General features: G+C 37.5%; 1 protein-coding gene across 7 annotated transcripts in view; it reads right to left on the bottom strand.

Moving 5' to 3' along the window:
• The window catches only part of PLCL2 (phospholipase C like 2), a 200,891-nt gene that overhangs the window by 166,355 nt on the left and 14,950 nt on the right, over window positions 1-19,586 (bottom strand). For 2 of the 7 annotated variants that reach the window (XM_054552546.2, XM_054552548.2), the window contains exon 1: window positions 14,592-15,190. The exons of the other annotated variants lie outside the window; for them this stretch is intronic. In XM_054552546.2, the coding sequence (XP_054408521.1) occupies window positions 14,592-14,633 (42 nt within the window). In that variant the 5' untranslated portion in view covers window positions 14,634-15,190. Of the gene's footprint in view, window positions 1-14,591; window positions 15,191-19,586 lie in introns of those variants that run through there. 7 annotated transcript variants of the gene reach the window in all.

Genomic DNA, 19,586 nt, shown 5'->3' on the forward strand with positions numbered 1-19,586 from the left:
ATGGAAATAATAAAGATAAAATCAGAAATTAATGAAACAGAAAAGGGATACAATAGAACAATACATAAAATCAACAAAGCCACAAATTGATGCTTAAAAAGATTATGAAACTGATAAATCTCTGGCATACCTGATCAGTAAAAAAGGACAAACAATTCTAGTAAGGAAAAGAGGAACAAAACTACATATGCAGTAGGTTGTAAAAAGGCGAGATAATTTGATGAACATTATGCTAATAAATTTGAAAACGTAGGTGAAATGGAAAAATTCCTAATATCTTATAACCAAATAGTACAAAAATAATGCAGTGCCTAGGCTTCAAACTAGCTAGTATATAAAGGCACTATTAAACTCAGAAGAACAAGTTTCAGAAATTCAACTGTACTATTTCCTATTAAATTATTATTTAGTAATTTAAATTTTGGCTCCAAATGAGTGAATTAAGTTTTTTGGTTCAAACAAATAAAACTAAAAATTTTAATTAAAATATTTCACAAATAAGTATTATGGTTAACAACTGCTCTAAGTTTAAGATTGATGTCCATATATTTTTAAATAATTTATTTAATCCAGAGTTTTCCTGAAGTACTTCTGTTTAACTTTTGGGATTAGTGGATACAAGTTTATATATGCTGTCAAGTGTAAAGTGATTAGGATTTATTAACTTTCTGAAACTTAGCTGAATGACCTTTGTACTCCTATATTTAACATTAACTTTGACTGCTTTATTCCAGTGCTATGTGAGCACAAAGAGCAACAAAATCAAAGAATTATATAACTAGGTGAGGTTTCAGCCATTTATAGATGAAGAAACTGAGACCCAGCAAAGTGAAATCTTTGCCCAGGTCATTATACTGGCTTAGCCTTTTTCCTTCGACACATAAAGTTATGATAATTCTACATCCTGTGGAACATAATTCTGTTCCATTACCTTAACTATTACGGTAATATGAAGCTATTGTTCAAACCTCAAAATGCATCTCTCTGTGGCATACTATTTAGAGCCAGTATAGCCATTAGCATTAGGGTACTTTCCATACATTGCATAAAGAGACTATTTTCCTATTTGGTTCCCAGACTCACCTACTATTCTTTGAAATTAATTGCATTTTCATACATAAAAATCTATCATAAATAGAAGAAAAGGAGGAAATCGCTTTATCACTGAGACACAAATTGAATTTTGTGATTAATAGTTACAGTCTTCTCTGTCATAAATATATAATTTTTCAATAACCAGCTACTTAAAAATGAGATTTTCATATAAAGCACAAAAACTATCTATTGTTTTAACATCTCTCTCCTTTTATCTTCCTGGTTTAAATGCCGTGCTGACTGTAAAGTTCACAGTGATAATCTGTTCTTCCTTATAATAACCTGGCACAATCTTATAGCCTTACTTTAGTTTCTCAGATTAAGGGTATGAACCAAGACTGTGTTGAACAGTCCTCCTTTGATTCAGTCATGCAAAAGTTATCTGTCAGATGGTAATATACATAGGTAAAAAGGGGAATATTCAGGTACTCATCCAAATTTTTTCTACATAGTATCAAATTTTCAAATAATGAGACATTTGAATGATTCACATAAGAAAACAAGTCTGGCATTATGGAATCAAAACATCAAGATGACTGAGTTTCCCTTTTGCATAAGTTCCCAAGATGACCGCCACAATACTGCATCCTACATGATCCTCTTCAGTGTGCACCTGCCACTCCCCCATCAAGGAGTGGGGTCTCATTTCCATCTCTCTGAATCAGTGCTGGTCTATGAATCACTTGTAACTAAAAGAATGCAGTCGAAGTGACTCAGTGTAACTTCTAAGCTTAGGTCAGAAGAGGCCATGCAGCTTTTATCTAGTTCTCCTGGGAGGCTTACTCTGGGGAACATCCAACTATCTGGAACTATCAAGTGGAGAGGCTACACATAGACACTCTGGCTGACACTCTGAGCTGAGCCCAACATTCCTGCTATCCCTGAAAAGGTACCCAACATGTGAATGTGGAAGTCATCCTGGAAGTGAACCCTCCAGCTTCTAGTCATCAGAATCCCCCCAGCTAATTGAAGCCCCAGACATCAGAGAGCAGAGACAAGACATTTCTGATGTGTCCTGTTCAAACTGTCAACCCACAGAATTCATGATCATAATAAAATGGTCACTGTTCTATGCTACTAAGTTTGAGGTGATTTGTTATATAGTTTGTAGGTAACCAAATGAGCATGTTTTGACCTAAAACAAAAGCTATTAAGACTCTACATTACTGCCGAACCTAGTAATAGGACTAATTATTCTAATTTATTGGTTAGGTAACCAGATAGTCCAGAAAGCTGAAAAGATCCTTCAGACGTGACTCTAATTGAAAGGAAGAGGAATCCACTGTTACACAGAGGATGTGTGTCCTTAACAAAATGGGACCGTGTCCTATGTACATCCGGATGTGAAGGACAGAAAGGGGCTAAGTACCAGGAAAAGGCTGGGCCAGGGAAGGAAGAGCCTTTTATAGCATAGCTATCTCATTCTCCAGTTACTGCCAGGCAACCTACTGAGGAAACTATGAGTCTCCCAGGGGCTCGTACGACAAAGAACACAGGCAAGGGGAGGTGGGGAGATAAAGAACACACAAGTTGTTCCTCCACCCTTTGAGGTACAGGATGACACATGGATAATGTATGACCACAAAAGAGAGAAGGAAGCCAAAGATATAAGTAACCATACAGCCTTGAATACCAAAGAGGAAAAATCAAGGATTTTAACTATCTTTATCTTTTATCTTTCAAAATTCTGTAATATATTTATGGTTTAAGTCTCTTTAAGTAACTGACATCAAAATAATTGCAAACGTTCATCATCAATTATTTGAACTTTTCCTCTCAATTAAAAAGATGATAGCATTATATGAAGCACATTCATTTGATGCCACAATGCCACTGATTCTTTACGTGGATGGTATTAATTTACTTCTTTTAGAATATTTTCTTTAACATACTGGGTGCTCTTGGCAGAAAGTTACTCCTGGAGTTTTGGCAATAATGAACTCAAATGCCAAGCTCTAGAATATATTTTTTCCATCAGAAATAATTTAAGGAGAAGCTACTTCCCACCTGACCATTCCTCTATGCTATGGGCCATTTTCTTATTTCCCTTCTTTAATGCTGGAGGGAAGATACTCTCAGTAGATGCAGGGACTAATTCACTACAGAAACCCATCTGCCTCAGTGAAACCTATAACCCAACAAAGGATGTTATATTTTTTTAACCAAAATAAGTGAGAAACTCCTAGCTCAAAAGCAAAATATTTGGATAGTCAAGGGGGCTGAATAATCTTATATTTCACATTCCACATTCTTCCCCAAACCTCTGTTCCACAGTGTGGCAGGTTTACTGAGTCAACTGTACTGTGCTGGTGCTATAATATTAAAGTAGGCTGTCATCTGCAACAAGTAAAGGAAAAACTTTTAGTCAGATGAAAACACAGAATGCGTTTTAAGATGATGGGCCCTTACTAAGCATGCTTTGATTTAATTAATTATGAATAATGGAAACCTTAGCAGGCTGTGTTACATGCTCGTGAATCACCTCCTGAGGTGTGAGCGAGTTGAGCCTGGACTTTCTTCATGTTATTTATTGCATTCCCTGCTTCTGAAATGTAAGATGAATGAAGCTTCCCTCCTTCTCTCTCTATCCTTTCCTTCTACTTCTCTCTCCTTTCACAAAGCTGTTAGTGGTGGATGGGAAGGCAAAGGAGAAGCACTGTCCTTTTCCCTATGTCAAACCTGGCCTGACCCAAATAATATCAAAATAACCTTTTAAGAAACAAAGTTTCCCATAGTTCAGTTGATGAATTTGGAAGGAAAAACTGCATAAACAGAATAAATCAATGAGAAGTAGTTTCCTAATGACAGAGATGAAACACTATCTGAATAAGAAGAGGAAAAAAATTATAAAATTAAAAGGAAAAATATCAGAGCAGCAAAGAAACCTACCTATACTACAAAAAAATATATCTAAACCACAGGGAAGTAACTGTTGCCAGTGCCAAGAAAACCCATGAATTATGGAGCATGAATAACTATAACAGGAAATACACATTGAAAAATTTCAAAGATTCTAACAGTAAATATATGCCAGCTTTTTCTATTTCATGTTTTGGCTAAATATCAGTGTACAGGGAATATGTGTATATTAGTACCCAGAATCTCTCACCTTAAAAATAAAAAAGGCTGCAAGGTAAATAAATAAATAGGCAAGGTGAGAGTACATATAAAAATTTCAATGACGTCTGAAGCAACTTCTAGACCTTTATCAAAAGCATGAACCTCATAGTGAGAAGAATGTTCACTAATGTTATGCATTGCTCAGCTTATGTTAATTTTTCTTTACCACATTATAAAAGATATGTTTTAATTGATTTGTTCCAACATCCATCTACTAAGACAGCTTTATAAGCAGATCAAATCTTCATTTCCTTAAACTCAAAAGTATTGTCTTGCAATTTATACAAATATTTTAGGCCAGAGGCAGTGGCTCATGCCTATAATCCCAGCACTTTGGGTAGCTGAGGTGGGAGGATCACTTGAGGATAGGTGTTCAAGACCAGCCTGGGCAACACTGCAAGATCTCCTCTCTACAGAAAAATTTAAAAATTAGCTGGACATTGTGACATTTGACTGTATGTCTCACCAACTCAGGAGGCTGAGGAGGGAGGGTCACTTGAGTCTAGGAGGTTGAGGCTGCTATGTTCGTGCCACTGCACTCCAGCCTGGGTGACAGAGTGAGACCCTATCTCTAAAAACAATAAAAAATACATAAAATAAATAAAGAAATATTTTATGAATTAATCTTTAAATCTCACATACCCCCTAAATCCTGTAACAAGAAGACTCTAACAAATTCTATATAGATTTTTAATCATTCATTTTAACTTCATGAAAACCAAAGTTTACCAAATCTACTCAAAAAGATAGATACCTATATATTTTAATACAATGAAATTGGACCACCAAGAGGAAAAAAAAACCTGGAAATTTAAATTCAATTTATCATGTAAGTACACTTATATTTTAATTCATAAGCTGAGAATCCAATTCAACATACTAATTTTAATGACAGATGAGTTTGAGAAATACATCTTTTGAAAACTTTCTTTCTTTTAGAAAACTTGAAAACTTTCTTATGATCTTTCTCTTAGATCATATTAGTGTTTAAGACAATTGAATATGTTGCTCCCTAATTCCTCCACTCACTGTTCTATATATTTCTCCACATATAAAACTCACTTTATTATCCTCATGAAAACTTTATAGACTATATTAAGATCTATGTTAGAGTTACCTTAATTTTCTCTCCAACTACTTTCTCTCTCCACAACTCATAACTAAAGCATTTCTCATAAGTAATGGCATACACTGAAAGTCCCAAATTAAACAAGAAGAAAGAAAAAGATCAACACTGGCTAAACACAATTGAATTGCATTTTAGAGCCACAAATTTAAAACATTATGACAACACATAGCATGGTTGCTAAAGGTCCCCAGGATCAGAGAATCCGGCAAGTCATATATCACAGGGTGTTGAAGAAAACATTCTTAAAAGAAACACATTATAGTGGGTGTTACATTAATGCTACAGTCCCTGTATTTCGATAATCTGAAATAAGGGTCTCCCTTTTTTTCATAATAGGAGCAAAATTTACAGGCAGATCTTTCTTCCATAAAATCATTAATTTCTAAATCTAGCACCCCCAGTGTTCTATTCAAAATTATTATGAAGATTTTTTAGCAATACACTGTCACAAAAATAATGACTACATGACAGCTATTTTTTACATATATACACATACATAAATATATTTATATATTCATATTCTATTCAGTAATTGGACTTCATTTCTCTCTCAAAACACGGTTATTTCACAAAATCTTTAACTAAATGTAAATATTTGTTTTTCTTAAAATTTAAATCTATAATTTAAAATGATATAATTTGAGGTAAACATATCAGAAGGCAGTCAACCACTAAAATATTAATTCATTTGCTTACTAATCATAACAGAATCCCGGCAATAATCTGAAAATATAATTGAGAAAAATTTTACACCACACCTTACATCATTAGGTAGTGATCCTCTTTCTAAATGAAAATTAGTAAACCCACAGAAGAGTCTTACCAGATAAAAGATACAGGGCACACCTACAACCAAATTTCCAGTGAATGGGTAAGAAAAGTCCCTAGAGGAAAGCTGGGCTTGCTAACCAAAAGGAGAGAGAGAGTAATTCTGGAACAGGGTACAGATTACAAGACTACAGGGGAGGTGAAGTAATGTCAGCTTGCGAGGTCCAGTCTGGCCAAGACAGAGGTTGCTGGGAAGCAGGAGAAGATGCTAGAGGAGCACTGATGATACATGGGAGGTCCTGGAAACCAAGAGGAAGGTTAGGGCTTCACCCTCAGAGCAAAGGGTATCATAGAACATGTTGAGAGAATTTCACAAAGTAGTGCTGTAGGAGAACTAATCTGGAAACTGTGAAAAGGATTTGGGGGAAAGGGAGAAGAATAGAAGGAAGGGAGGTTAATTCTTTTAATTATCTAAGCACGTGTTGGAGATAGGAGTCTGGTACCAGCATCAGAAACAATGGGACAGATGTGGGGGATGATGAGAATACAGTCAGCTGGTGGGAGGAGGCCATCTTCCAACACCGATGTCTCAAAAACGGTTTTGTTCCATTGGCTAGTTTGGTTGGAAAGTGCATTATTTATAGATCTAATATGAATTTATCTCAGTCAACAGTAATTCAGAATTGTGCATTAATATTTTTTAAAGCAAAGAAAACAGTCAAAGAAAGCAGAATAATTCAGTGGAGAGAGCACCTGGTCTCACAGTCAGGAGCCCACAAATCTATTTCTGGCTTTTTGAGCAATGTTGCTCATCACCTTGCACAACTGAATCAGTCTCAGTTCCCTTCAAAGAAAAATGGTAAGGCAAACTAATATGACTGTTGAAGTGTTACAAGGGGAGAAACAAACTCAAATCTTTGAAAGTGCTTGAAGTAAAACCACTATACACATGTTAAACCGCTAACAAGTAATATTTTCTAAATATACCACATGGACCTTCAATTTTGTCCAACTATATACATTCTTTCTTTTGATAAGGACACAGATGTCCAAATACATCAATACCAAAATTCACCATTTTACTACTGGTTTCATCCTTCCATGTCAGTTTTGCTTCTAAGGTTAAAGACCAATCACAATCTTGATACAATTTTGAAACACTATTTGGCTATTTAAAATAAAAAAAAAACTGACATGTGAAGTATTTCCATAAATTCAAACCCAGATCAAATATTTTAAAACAAAAATAATTATTGGTTGCATTAAAGCACTGGGGAGGGTGACTATGAGGCAAGGCATCCATATACTACTACATATTAAGTATCCCTTCTCTGGAATGCTTGGAACCAGAAGCGTTTCAGATTGTTTTTGGATTTTGGAATATTTGCATATACCTAATGAGACATCTTAGGGATGGAATCCAAGTCTATACAAGAAATTCATTTATGTTTCATATGCATCGTATACATATAGCCTGAAGGTAATTTTATACAATATTGTTAATAATTAAGTTTATGTACACTGAAAGCAAAGGTGCTGTAAGGTATGGAATTTTCCACTTGTGGCATTATGTTGGTGCTCAAAAAGTTTCAGATTTTGGAATATTTTGGATATTTTGATTACAGATGCTCAGCCTGTATTCATGAAAACAAAGGGACAAATAAATGATAATTTGTATTTTGCATGAAAATTGATTATCAGGAACACCTAAAAATAACTAGAGACAGTTCAGCTTTCCTCTTCACCATTTGAGTTGTGACTGCATGAACTCTGGGAGTCCAGCACCTTTGTATGACAAAAGTAAAGCTTATAGATGATTAGCTAATTGGGAAAGGAGGCACTGAACTCCTCTTTCTTAAAGATCTGGGTTTGTTCCAAAGAAAATATAATCTAATATATGAGTTAGATTCAGATTTCCTAGAACTAGGGAAACAAACTAAGTAAATTCTAAAGATACTCTGGAGTATTCTTTTTCTGCTCCTTAGTTTTAAATAGTGTCCCTATTCTCCCACTAAGCTATGATATTAAAATAAAAATAACTTTGCAAATATAAAATTAAAAATATATTAATGCAAAACCATGGAGAAAACTTTGGAGCCTGACAGACCTGTATTCAAATCAGAGCTGTGCTCATTACTAATTCTTTTTTTTTTTTTCTTTTTTTTTTTTTTGAGACGGAGTCTTGCTCTGTGGCCCAGGCTGGAATACAGTGGCGCTATCTCGGCTCACTACAACCTCTGCCCCCCGGGTTCAAGTGATTCTCCTGCCTCAGCCTCCGGAGTAGCTGGGATTATAGGCACATGCCACCACGCCCAGCTAATTTTTGTATTTTGGGTTGAGATGGGGTTTCACCATGTTGGCCAGGCTGGTCTCGAACTCCTGGCCTCAAGTGGGCCTCAAGTGATCCACCCACCTTGGCCTCCCAAAGCGCTGGGATTACAGGGTGAGCCACCGTGCCCGGCCCCATTACAAATTCTATACTGGGAATAATACTTACAGCACACTATCACTAGGTATATCTGGAAGATAAAACCAAAAGTATTTGTTGATAGACTTGATGTAGTACATGAGATAAGAAAGGAGTCAAGGATGACTCCAAGGCCTGAGCAACTGAAAGGATATTATCAAACTAAGAAAGAAGGCTACAGATGGAGCAGGCTGGGTGGGGAAAAGGTGGGGTTGTGTTTCAGATATGAAAAGTGGAAAGATCTAGTAGGATATAGTGGAAAAATCTAGTAGGACATATATGCTTGGATCATAGAAGAGAGTTGGGGTAGAGATGTATATTTGGGAGTGGTTGGCATATAAATGACACTTAAGCCACAAGACGGGATGAGAATATCAGGATAGTGTGAACAGATAGAAAGAAGGCTGGGATCACTCCAATGCTGCAAGCAAATAGAAGAGAAGGAGTCAACAAAGGGGACTGAAAAGACTGATGAGTGAGACAGGAGAACTGGGAGAGTAGGGAGCCCTGGAAGCCAAGCAAAGTAAGTGTACCAAGAAGAGGAACGATCAGCCATGCCAAACACTACTGACGGGTGAAGTAAGGGGAGGACTGCAAACTGACTTAAGGGATTTAGGAACTTGGAGGTTATTGGTGACCTTGACAAGAGTGGCTTCGGAGAACAGTGACAGTGAGGACCTGAAAGGAGTGGCTTTAAGAAAAACAGGAGCAAGGAATTGAAGACAGTGAGCATTGACAACTCTTCAATTGTTTTTGCTGCAAAGGGGGCAAATAAATTGTGCAGTAGCCAGCAGGAGAAGCTGCATCAAGAAAATATGAAAGAAATCTCAGAATGTTTGATGCTGATGGGAATAATCCAGTAGAGAGTGAAAACTGGTGCTACAGGAGAGGTGGGGGGAGCTGCTTATGAATTAGCTGAGGAGGGAAGAAGGATTGAGATCTTTTGTGTGAATGGAGAGACCAGCTTTGGGCAGGATCCAGGCTAGTTCATCTTGGTAAGGTGACAGAAAGCAGCATCTGTGGGTGTGATGTGATCATAGTGGGCCATAGCCAAATAACAATAATGGTAATCAGTCAGACCAATTATATTGTTTCCTAGGGATGGGAAGGGAAGAGCCTTTAAAGTAGGAAGAAACCATCCCGATCTTTAAATTTCTGAATTATTCAAAAAAGATGGCGTTTAAGCTAATGGAGGTTGTTTTAAACCAAAAAAGACAGAATTATTTTTGACATCTCTCTGGCTTTTGCTGAACAGAAATGGGACTCCAGAGAAATATTATATCAGTTATAGAATAGAAAGGAAGTTACAGAATATATTAATAAAAGAATATCTAGGTTGTGGTGTGCAAATTTTAATCCCAGGACACATACAAGTTAATATTCTTGTTCCTAATCCTCTTGATACCTTAGTCATTATCTGCTTAGTGTACCTTAAATCAACGATCCTGAAATATATTTAATAAGAAAACACTAATAGTAAAAATAGCGATATCTAAAACCATTGGGTGCTTTGGTGTGCCAAACCCTGTGCTAAATGTAGTAGATTCACTCTCATTGAATCAGCACAGCAGTCCTCTGTAGGAACACTGTTATTATTCCCTTTTCCTAGATGAGGAAGCTACAAGAAGTTATGTAACTTGCTCAACAAACAGTAAGTGGCAGAGCTAAAATTTGAACACAGGTCCTTGTATTAAAAAACAGCAAAAACCTGTATATTGAGAGTGTACATTTTAAGTTACCACACCAAGAACTGAAGCTCAAAACAAGGATAACAATTTCAAATATTTTAAATGTACTAGAAAAAAACATTAAAATACTGCTCTCTTGAATAAGCAAAATATTTCTTTTACATAAGTGCAGCAGGCAGATAACATAAGCTCTTCTATATTACTCCTGAGACACACTGATAACCATGGTCTTCCCTCTGGGATGTCATCATATACTAACACTACTTTTATAATACGGGAAAAAACAGAAAGAAGGCTGAAGCATACTTTGTTCCAAATATCTAGTTAACTTAAGATGTCACAATGCTTCTCACATACTACCATAATTTTCCAAATTATACATCTTCAGAAAATAAATGTATGTTGATACATTATATATTTCCAATAGTCTCTACTCATACCACACTTTTATTAATTTCATCTTCATCTGAATAAACAAGTTATTTTTAAGCCCGGCATCAAAAATGTGTAATAAACCACCTGGAACACAGCCTCAATCCCCAACACCCCAACCTGAGCTGCCCACCTCCCAGACCACCAACCTTTGTCACTCCATCAAACATGCTGTGCTGTGCATTTACAGGTCCCTGCTTATGCTGTTCCCTGTGCCTGAAGATTATCCACCACGTGGATGTGGTGGGTGCCCTGTCCAAATCCCTGCAACTGCCCTGAGTGTTAGCTACTAACAGCTCTCAGCTAATCCAGGGATATTATAACCTCTTGCCCACAGGCAATGAGGAACTGACTAGGGTACATCAAAAGAAAAAAGAGACACGTCAACCAATTGAAATGTATGGGATCTTAACTGGACCCTAAATTAAACAAACTAATTTTTTTAAAGCTATACCTCTTAAAAATAATTGGAACACTATTGATAGTTGATGATATTGAGGAATTACTATTATTTTACAGATATAATAATATTGTGGATGGTAAAAATATATTTATGGATAACATGGTGTCTGGAATTTGCTTTAAAATAACACAGGATGGGGATAAGTGGATAGGAATGCAGAGGAAACAATATTAGCCATGAGCTGATAACTGCTGAAGGTGGGAGATGGGTATATAAGAGTTTATCATACTATTCTCTCTATTTGTGTCCATTTCCCATAATAAAAAGTTTAAACAGAGAGACAGAAAACCCATGAAAGGGAGGTAGGGAGTCAAACATACAATAGGAATGACAAACAGTATCAAATCAGCCCACACAGTATTTTCACTTATATTTGCTTAAACATCATCTGGAATAAAATATTGACACGAATAGATATCATTGGAATAAAAAAAATTAAAGATTCATTTAACTTGTTTTGAAATAAAACAAATTGAATACAATGAAATGAATTGATATTTATTTCTTTCATGCAGTCATTATGAAGGCAGGTAAAGCAAACAACCAAATTCTACTTCAAGGGCACAACTCCTGAAGTAAATCTAGACTTTTGCTATGCTGTACGTTAATACCAAAAAAAAATTGCCAATAATTATTGAAAGCTGTGCTTTACTTGCATGACTTCAATTAATTCTCTCAAAAACCAATGGAGGCTAATCTCATCATTATATACATTTTAGAGATAAGGAAACTAAGGCCAATAGGTGACCCCCCAGTCTGATTCACACCAGCCAGCTTACTCCAAAGCCTAAGCCCCTAATGGAATGCTCTGGGGAACTGGGCATCACAATGCCCTAACACCTTGGCACAGAGTTAACAAAGCAACAGCATTTGGGCAAGGACTCCTGAATAGTGGTAGGTGCTCCAAGCATCTGACTAACAAAATGTGTGGCTGACCCAACACTGGTATCACTGGGCTGCCTTTCTGGTGGTTATGGTCTCTGTTATCTGCGCACACAAATCACAGGCCTGTCTGGTTAACATTCAGTCCTATAAAGTTGTGTTGTTCCTAGGTGACAAGCCTACCCAAGAACTAAACTCATAATCTAGCCCCTTTTGTAACAAAATGAACAAATAAGTGGCTATTTTTTTAGACTATCATGAAAAACACCGGAAAGTTTAAACTATAAACTGACAAATTTTGAGGTATAAGTTATTAGTAAAACCTCCAATCTCAAAATTTCCTTTCATGAAACAGGGCTTAAATTAAATATATAAGTAGAAAGGAGGATGATAAGAAACTAAAAACTAAACGAACATGGTCAAACTCATTTTCAGATAACAGCTTGCAAAAATAATTTATCTGAGTTGCTAAAGAAAGGAAACAGGATTCAGAAGTTATAAGAATGATCTCTTAAACTCTGCAACTCAGGGGGGGAAGAAAACACCTTCCAAGTTACCACAGGGCATTCCCCAAGTCTGCAACCACATGGCTGTGTTTTAGACTGGGTGGAGCACAGAGTAAACAAACAGTTTCTATTTTTAGCATGTTTTTCCTGGCCACTCTGAAATTTCCTAGTCACAAATTATTGCCTGTTATCTTTTAAAATAGATTTTTACTCAAAGAATTCATAGAAAACTTCTCAGAATCAGGAAAAGACATATAAGTTATTAAATAAAACTAATTTATAAAGCTTTATTTTAGAAAATAATTTATTATGTAAAAAGTATTATATATATTCACAAAATAAATAAACTGGAAAGTGCTTAAAATATTTTTCATTGCAAATACACTCAGAAGAGTAAATCTTTTCAAACTCTGTAGAATATTCATTACTGATATTAATACAGTAAAATTTTAGTTTTAAAAACTCAAATTTGATTAAAATTTTGAAAATGATTATCTTTGCAAAAATTAATACAAGAAATCTATATTAAAGATATAAGTTCCATATTAACTAATTCAAAATTCTTTCTTTGAAATGTAAATTAATAATATGCTTAATGACTTCTCTCAACTTTATTCAAAAATAATAGATTGAGAATAAAAAGAATATATTCGCTTGTATATTCCACATCTTCCTTATACCTTTTAGAAAAAAAATCAAGGGATGATCTGCATACCTCAGGGCCAACTTATTCACTGGATACAACAGGCACAATGCTTACAGCCCCACAATATTTTTAGGGGCTCACACAAATGTTTTAATTTCTTTTAAAATCAGAAGGGAAAAAAGGACCTTTAGCTCAGATAAAACGTTTTAATATATAATATTAACAGATTTGACCAACACAGTCATAAAACATAATTTTCAATTTGTTTTTTAATGGAGGAAGGCGCCTACAAAGGAAAAGGGCCTGAAAGTCATTAACGCAGTCCTGCTGCATATAAAGTCCTCCCTAGCCCAAAAGCCTCTCCAGGTGGATCTGGATTATTCTTGCCAAAGCAGAAGATGGTTAATGGTGCCCTGGCTTGGCCTGGAGAGTTATGGGCACTCATCAACACCGACTCCATTTTCAGGGCTCCTGCCTCCCTCTCAATTACCTCCCTCCAGGCTCACCAAAGATTGGGGTACACAACTAATAGGCTCCCTGTATGCTGTCGCTATTCTGAGGAGGTCTAAACAGTGAGCTAGAGCTGCTGCAACAGCAGAAGCTTGCTCTGAATCAGTTGTTTGGCTGTTTGTTTAATTTCAGATCCCTTTGACAATTTGATGAAAACCTCTCAGAAACATATGCACATACCTACAAAATTTTGCAATTAATTTTTTGGTATACAATTTCATCATTGGAAAATTTCCTTTACACAGAAAATTTTAAATTTGTGTAAATAATTATACTTCTCACTCTCATTTAAATGCAAAAATCAACTGGCTGCTTTCCAAAAAATTAAAATGAATGTAAATTGTGCAGATAAAAAAGAAAGTACATTTTATACTAAAAGAAAATTTCCATTAGAAGGCTGCTATTTTGGTTTGATACAGAGGTTGAAACTGGAGCCTGGTGTTTGACAGCCAATCAGCTTTGACTTCTAGTTTTTCTTTTAATGATAAAAGACAGAGAGGTAGTACTGAGTGGGGAATCACAGACCACTTTGCCAGGCTAGGATAGCATGTGTAAAGAAGTGTGAAAATCCCCCAAAACCTCTTCTGGTTACATCACTTGCATCACTCACTGTGCCCACACACCCTGGGGCCTTCTGTGGCAAGGACAGCACCACCGATGCTGTCTGTGTCATGAAGGAGAGGATTCAGTCCACATTTTAATGGAACTGTCAGAACCAAAATAACCCTCAAAAGCATTCTCTAGTTTCTCCTGGAATATACAGGCTTCTGCTTGCAAAAAGACTGCCAGAGCTGTACCATTCCTGTATTAGTCTTTTCTCATGCTGCTATGAAGAAATACCTGAGACTAGATAATTCATGAAAGAAAGAGGTTTAATTGACTCACAATTCTGCAGAGCTGGGGAGGCCTCAGGAAACTTACAATCATGGCAGAAGGGGAAGCAAACACATTCTTCTTCACATGGCGGCAGCAAGGAGAAGTACAGAGCTAAGGTGAGGGAAAGCCCCTTATAAAACCATCAGATCTCGTGAGAACTCACTCACTATCATGAGAACAGCATGGAGGTAACCGCCCCCATGATTCAATTACCTCCCACCGGGTCCCTCCCACGACATGTGGGGATTATGGGAACTACAATTCAAGATGAAATTTGGGTGGGTACACAGCCAAACCCTATCAATTCCTGACTGGCCAGCAGATGCACTTGGTTGTCTGCTTCCAGGCTGTGCTTCCAGGATGGCAGCTGGGCAAAAGCATTCCTACTTTTTCAGCAGCATACATCATATTGATGGCAAAGCCTTGAACTGAAAGACAGGCCTCATTCAAAGGGCAGAGAGCCACCAAATAAGCCAACCCACCAGTAAACTCCTCCCTGTGAAAACAGTTTTCCCTTTTTTAAAACACAAGCACATTCTCTCCCCACCCCCGCCACACACACATACCCCAAACCGGTTCTCTAGAAAACCAGTAAACCTAAGTGTTAACAAAATGAACTCCAAAGTTTGCTCTTTTTTTTTTTTTTTTTTTTTTTGTCAGGATCTCTTGAAAAGGTTAAGGAGTGAAATTCATGTTTCTGACTCTGGCCAAATTGACAACTGTGTGGGCAGTCAACGCATCAAATGTTTTTCAGGATTACTGGCCAGCAGACTTGACAAAACTAAGCAGGGATGTAGAAAGCTCCAAGTTCCCACAACACATGGGACTTTTTTCACCAAAACAGCAAAGCCAGATTAGCTGCCCAACATCTAGGTGCTCCTCCTTCACAGGACCAAAGTTTTCTTACCATCACAATGTTAGAGTTCAAAGATATCCATTGCCACTGTACTTCTGAAAAAAGATCACAAAAGCTGAATTTTTTTGATAGTCTCCACATGCACATAATCAACGAAAACTAACATGTGGTTGTAATGAAGAATGCCAGTGGGCTCACCCAGGTGCAGGCTGAAGGGACCTGTCTGCCAAAACCTGCTTAAGAATATTAGAAGAAATGTCAGCAACCTTGAGTGTGTATGATACCATGTTCCAGAAACTGCTTCAAACCTTTCCTTCTACACTCAGCCACAAACCAACCTGACCATTTCCCAAAAATAAAGCTTCACAGGGTTTCTCCAATTAGGTGTGACTTCTCCCACTTGACCATATAACACATGACTTTGCTGAACCTTTGGGGCTCTGTCCTCTCATACATCTGAGCACCCACTGCTGGGCACATCAGAACTACTACTGATTCCACACTTTCACTGGCAAGAACCTTGCTGTAAAACCAGCACAGGGGCTTTTGTGCCTTATCATATTGAGCAATGAAAGTAAAATTTAAGGGCAGGAGCTCCAGTGTACTTTGCTTTCTTAGTATTTTTCCAATATAAGAGACAGATGTCTGTGACCACATGGTAGGACAGGCCTGTTTCAGTGCCTGTCGAACAGGAACTAAACCAGTTCCATAACATGAAAGTCACCCCATAGCAACGTACAGACCACACATAGTGTCAATGCATCCTACCCAATATTCGCCTGCAGCAAAATACCTTAGTAACATCTTTGGCATAAAAAATAATTTTTTTTCAAATAAACTTCAAAATAACAAGAAAGAAGTCAATGGGAAAAAATTGTTAATCATGGATACCAGGATAAGAACTGACATCCCAGTCTAAAGATGATCACAGTTGAAATTGAAACCTTAAAAGAAAATAATTGCTTCACTTGAATACTCCTTTTCAAAATACTTAAAAATCATCCCTCTCTGGCATGCAAATATGCCCAATTCCTAACCTATAACACCTTTCCTACGAAAAACAAATGCTTCTGAGCGAGATCCCAATTACATTTGCTTTGTATTTCAAATGAACCAGTGCATGGCAAATGATAGTAAGAGACTCAAAGATTAATGAAGGTTGAGGGTAGAGGCAGACTAACACCTACATACTTGTATGATTCCTTCCAAAGCATACACACACACACACACACACACACACACACACACGCACTGCATTTTTTTTTTTTTTTTTTTTGAGATGGAGCGTAGCTGTGTCTCCCAGGCTGGAGTGCAGTGGCATGATCTCAGCTCACTATAACCTCTGCCTCCCGGGTTCAAGCGATTCTCCTGCCTCAGCCTCCTGAGTAGCTGGGATTACAGGCACGCATCACCATGCCCAGCTAACTTTTGTATTTTTAATAGAGACAGGGTTTCACCATGTTGGCCAGGCTGGTCTCAAACCCCTGACCTTCAGTGATCTACCCACCTTGGCATCCTAAAGTGCTGGGATTATAGGCATGAGCCACCGTGCCTGGCCCCAAAGCATTTTAGAGAGAAAGTTACACTTAGGAGTTAAATCACTTTAATTCAGTTCAGCCCATGTTCTTGCTATAGAAATCATGCACTTGTTTAATTTTAATAGCAGCATGTATCAGAACTGATCATTTCTCTTAGAAAAAGGTAAATGCATGGAAATCAAGCAATTGTTTAATTTTAATAGCAGCCACTATCAGAACTGATCATTTCTCTTCAAAAAGGTAAATGCACTCTCTTATGAAAGAAGAGCTTGCTATAATTTCTTAACCTTGCCAACTCCTTAAAAAAAATACTCTCTCTTTCATCCAGTCTGATTCAATGGCTATAAAGGAGAATGGATGGTGGTGTCATTTGCCAAACTAAATAACTTCAGAAAAGGACTAGATAGTAGGAGGGGGCAGGATAAGACAGGGAAGGTTGGATGTGAATACACTGTAGTAAGACGGCTGGGTGCATGCTAGAGGGGATGCTGAGCAGACAGCAGTGTCTGGGCTCAGAGGGCAAATCTGAGCTGGAAACATCAATGTGAGAGTCACCAGTGAATCCATGGGTAACTGCAGCTATGGCTGTGGAACAGTTGTCCAGAATGAGGCATGGAATGAGAGAAGGAGGCCTATTCACTGTGTGGCACAGACAGCCCTGATGATCTTCACAAGCGGGGCAGGGTGGAGGGGTGAATGGAAGGAAAGCAAATGCAGGAGATCAAAGACACTCTTTAGATACAGCTGAAAACAGGGAGAAGAAAGTTTAGGAGGTAGCTGAGGAGAGAGCTGAGAAGGGTGGAGAGAGGCTACTGCTACCTTTCTTGTTTTTTAGAACGTGAGAATGCTTACAGGCTGATGGGGGAAACACGGCACAGACAGAAAAGTTAAAGACACAGGAGGGAGAGGATGCGATCCAGAGTGCAGGGACAACTGGGAGGAGAGGCAGCTCCCTGCCTGTTAATTAACAGAGGAGGACCAGTGTACAGGTCTCAAGACAAAGGCTAAAGGGTTTCTCTAAGACACAAGTGGTAAGACTATATGCTAAGGATGGTGAGGGGGTGGTGACAGGATGGACATACATAGATGCCCTTGCCAACAGTTGCCAATTTGTGTGGGCACTGCCCAAGTCGAGGATGCAGACTTGGACTATGGAGTGGAGTCTTGCTCTCTGCAAAGCTCCCTGCACAGAGGAGGACAGCCTGGGACCTTGACCTCATCAGCACCAGCTCCCCAGTGGGTCACATGGCTCCAGTATGTGGCCTCCACATTCTGAAGAGTCTTTAATATCTCAGGAGCAGCCCCTTCCATGTAACTCTTGAAAGCAACAGGTGGCTTCCAGAATGTCCAGGGGAGATACTGTTGCTTTATTGGAACAAACAGGTCTGACTTGCCAAATAAATTTAGTGCATAAATATAATTTTTTGAAACTTCAAGGACAAACAGATGCTCTGCCTTATCAAAATAAGCAGTGGAGCAGTTAATTTTTCTAAGTAACAGTGGGCCAGCAACACACGATCAAGGCGTTAAACTTCAGTTCCTTTCACAGAAGAAAAACAACTCTTTGGTTTCTCAACTAGCAAACAATTCACCACCTCAAACAGTGCCACCCCAAGATTATCTTTTGATGATACTGAGTTTCTATTTTTGAAGTGAGAGAGAAATGAATTGCTACCATCCCAATTTACACATATAAAATGTGAGAAGGTACCCAAGTGGCGTGGAGAGTAACCAGCAGATCTAAGTCCAAAGCCCAACCTTGCCAAAGTCTAGTGTGACCACATGTATTTTATATGGGCCTCAACTTTTTCACCTGTAAAATGGAGGCCACTGATGATGTCCACCAAACAGGAGCACTGTGAGAGACCACTGAGTTGATGTTAAAGGTGGCCTGTAGGGATAAAAGAGCTATGCAAATATGAGGTGTTATTAGCATACAAATTAACTTTCCCAGACTTTTTTGGTTATGAAGTTTTTTGCATTTTTATAACATCTTGCTTCAGGAGCTTTAAAAATCTTTTAAAACATTAGGATAATAATCCTAATGAAATGAGCAAATCAACATATAGCTTTATTTCAATATACTGTAGAAAAAATACGGTGAGATATAGAGTTTAACTGATTTTCTTAAAAGTCAAAATACATGCTAGATATAAAGTTTATATCTTCTTTCTTCTGAATTTGATATGCTCTATGAGGAAAACAAGGATGATTTGTAATTTTATCAGTTAAAATTTTTATTGTCTTTTTAAGTCTAGTGACAATACTAAACATACGGAAATAACTGTTTAAATTAATCTTATTGCCCTGACTTCTTAAATTCTTCTCTGAATTTTTACCTCTGTCAAGAAGAAAAAATGAAGGTTATTTTCTTTAGTAACACAGTCGCTGCTACCTCAGTAACAGAATTCTTCAAGACTCTGAGATTAAGATCTCAACAGTCTTATCCTGGTAGCAACTAAAACAATCGTGCCCAACCCACCCAAGTTCAGAGTGCTGAAAACTAATACAAATGATGGACTGCACCTGCAGTTACATGTTTTCATTTAAAGGGGTAATTAAACCAAAGCCAGAGTGAACCAAAATAAAAATAAAAAACTAAACCATGAT

This window comes from Pongo abelii, chromosome 2, assembly GCF_028885655.2.
Source record: "Pongo abelii isolate AG06213 chromosome 2, NHGRI_mPonAbe1-v2.0_pri, whole genome shotgun sequence".
Lineage (NCBI taxonomy): Eukaryota > Metazoa > Chordata > Mammalia > Primates > Hominidae > Pongo > Pongo abelii.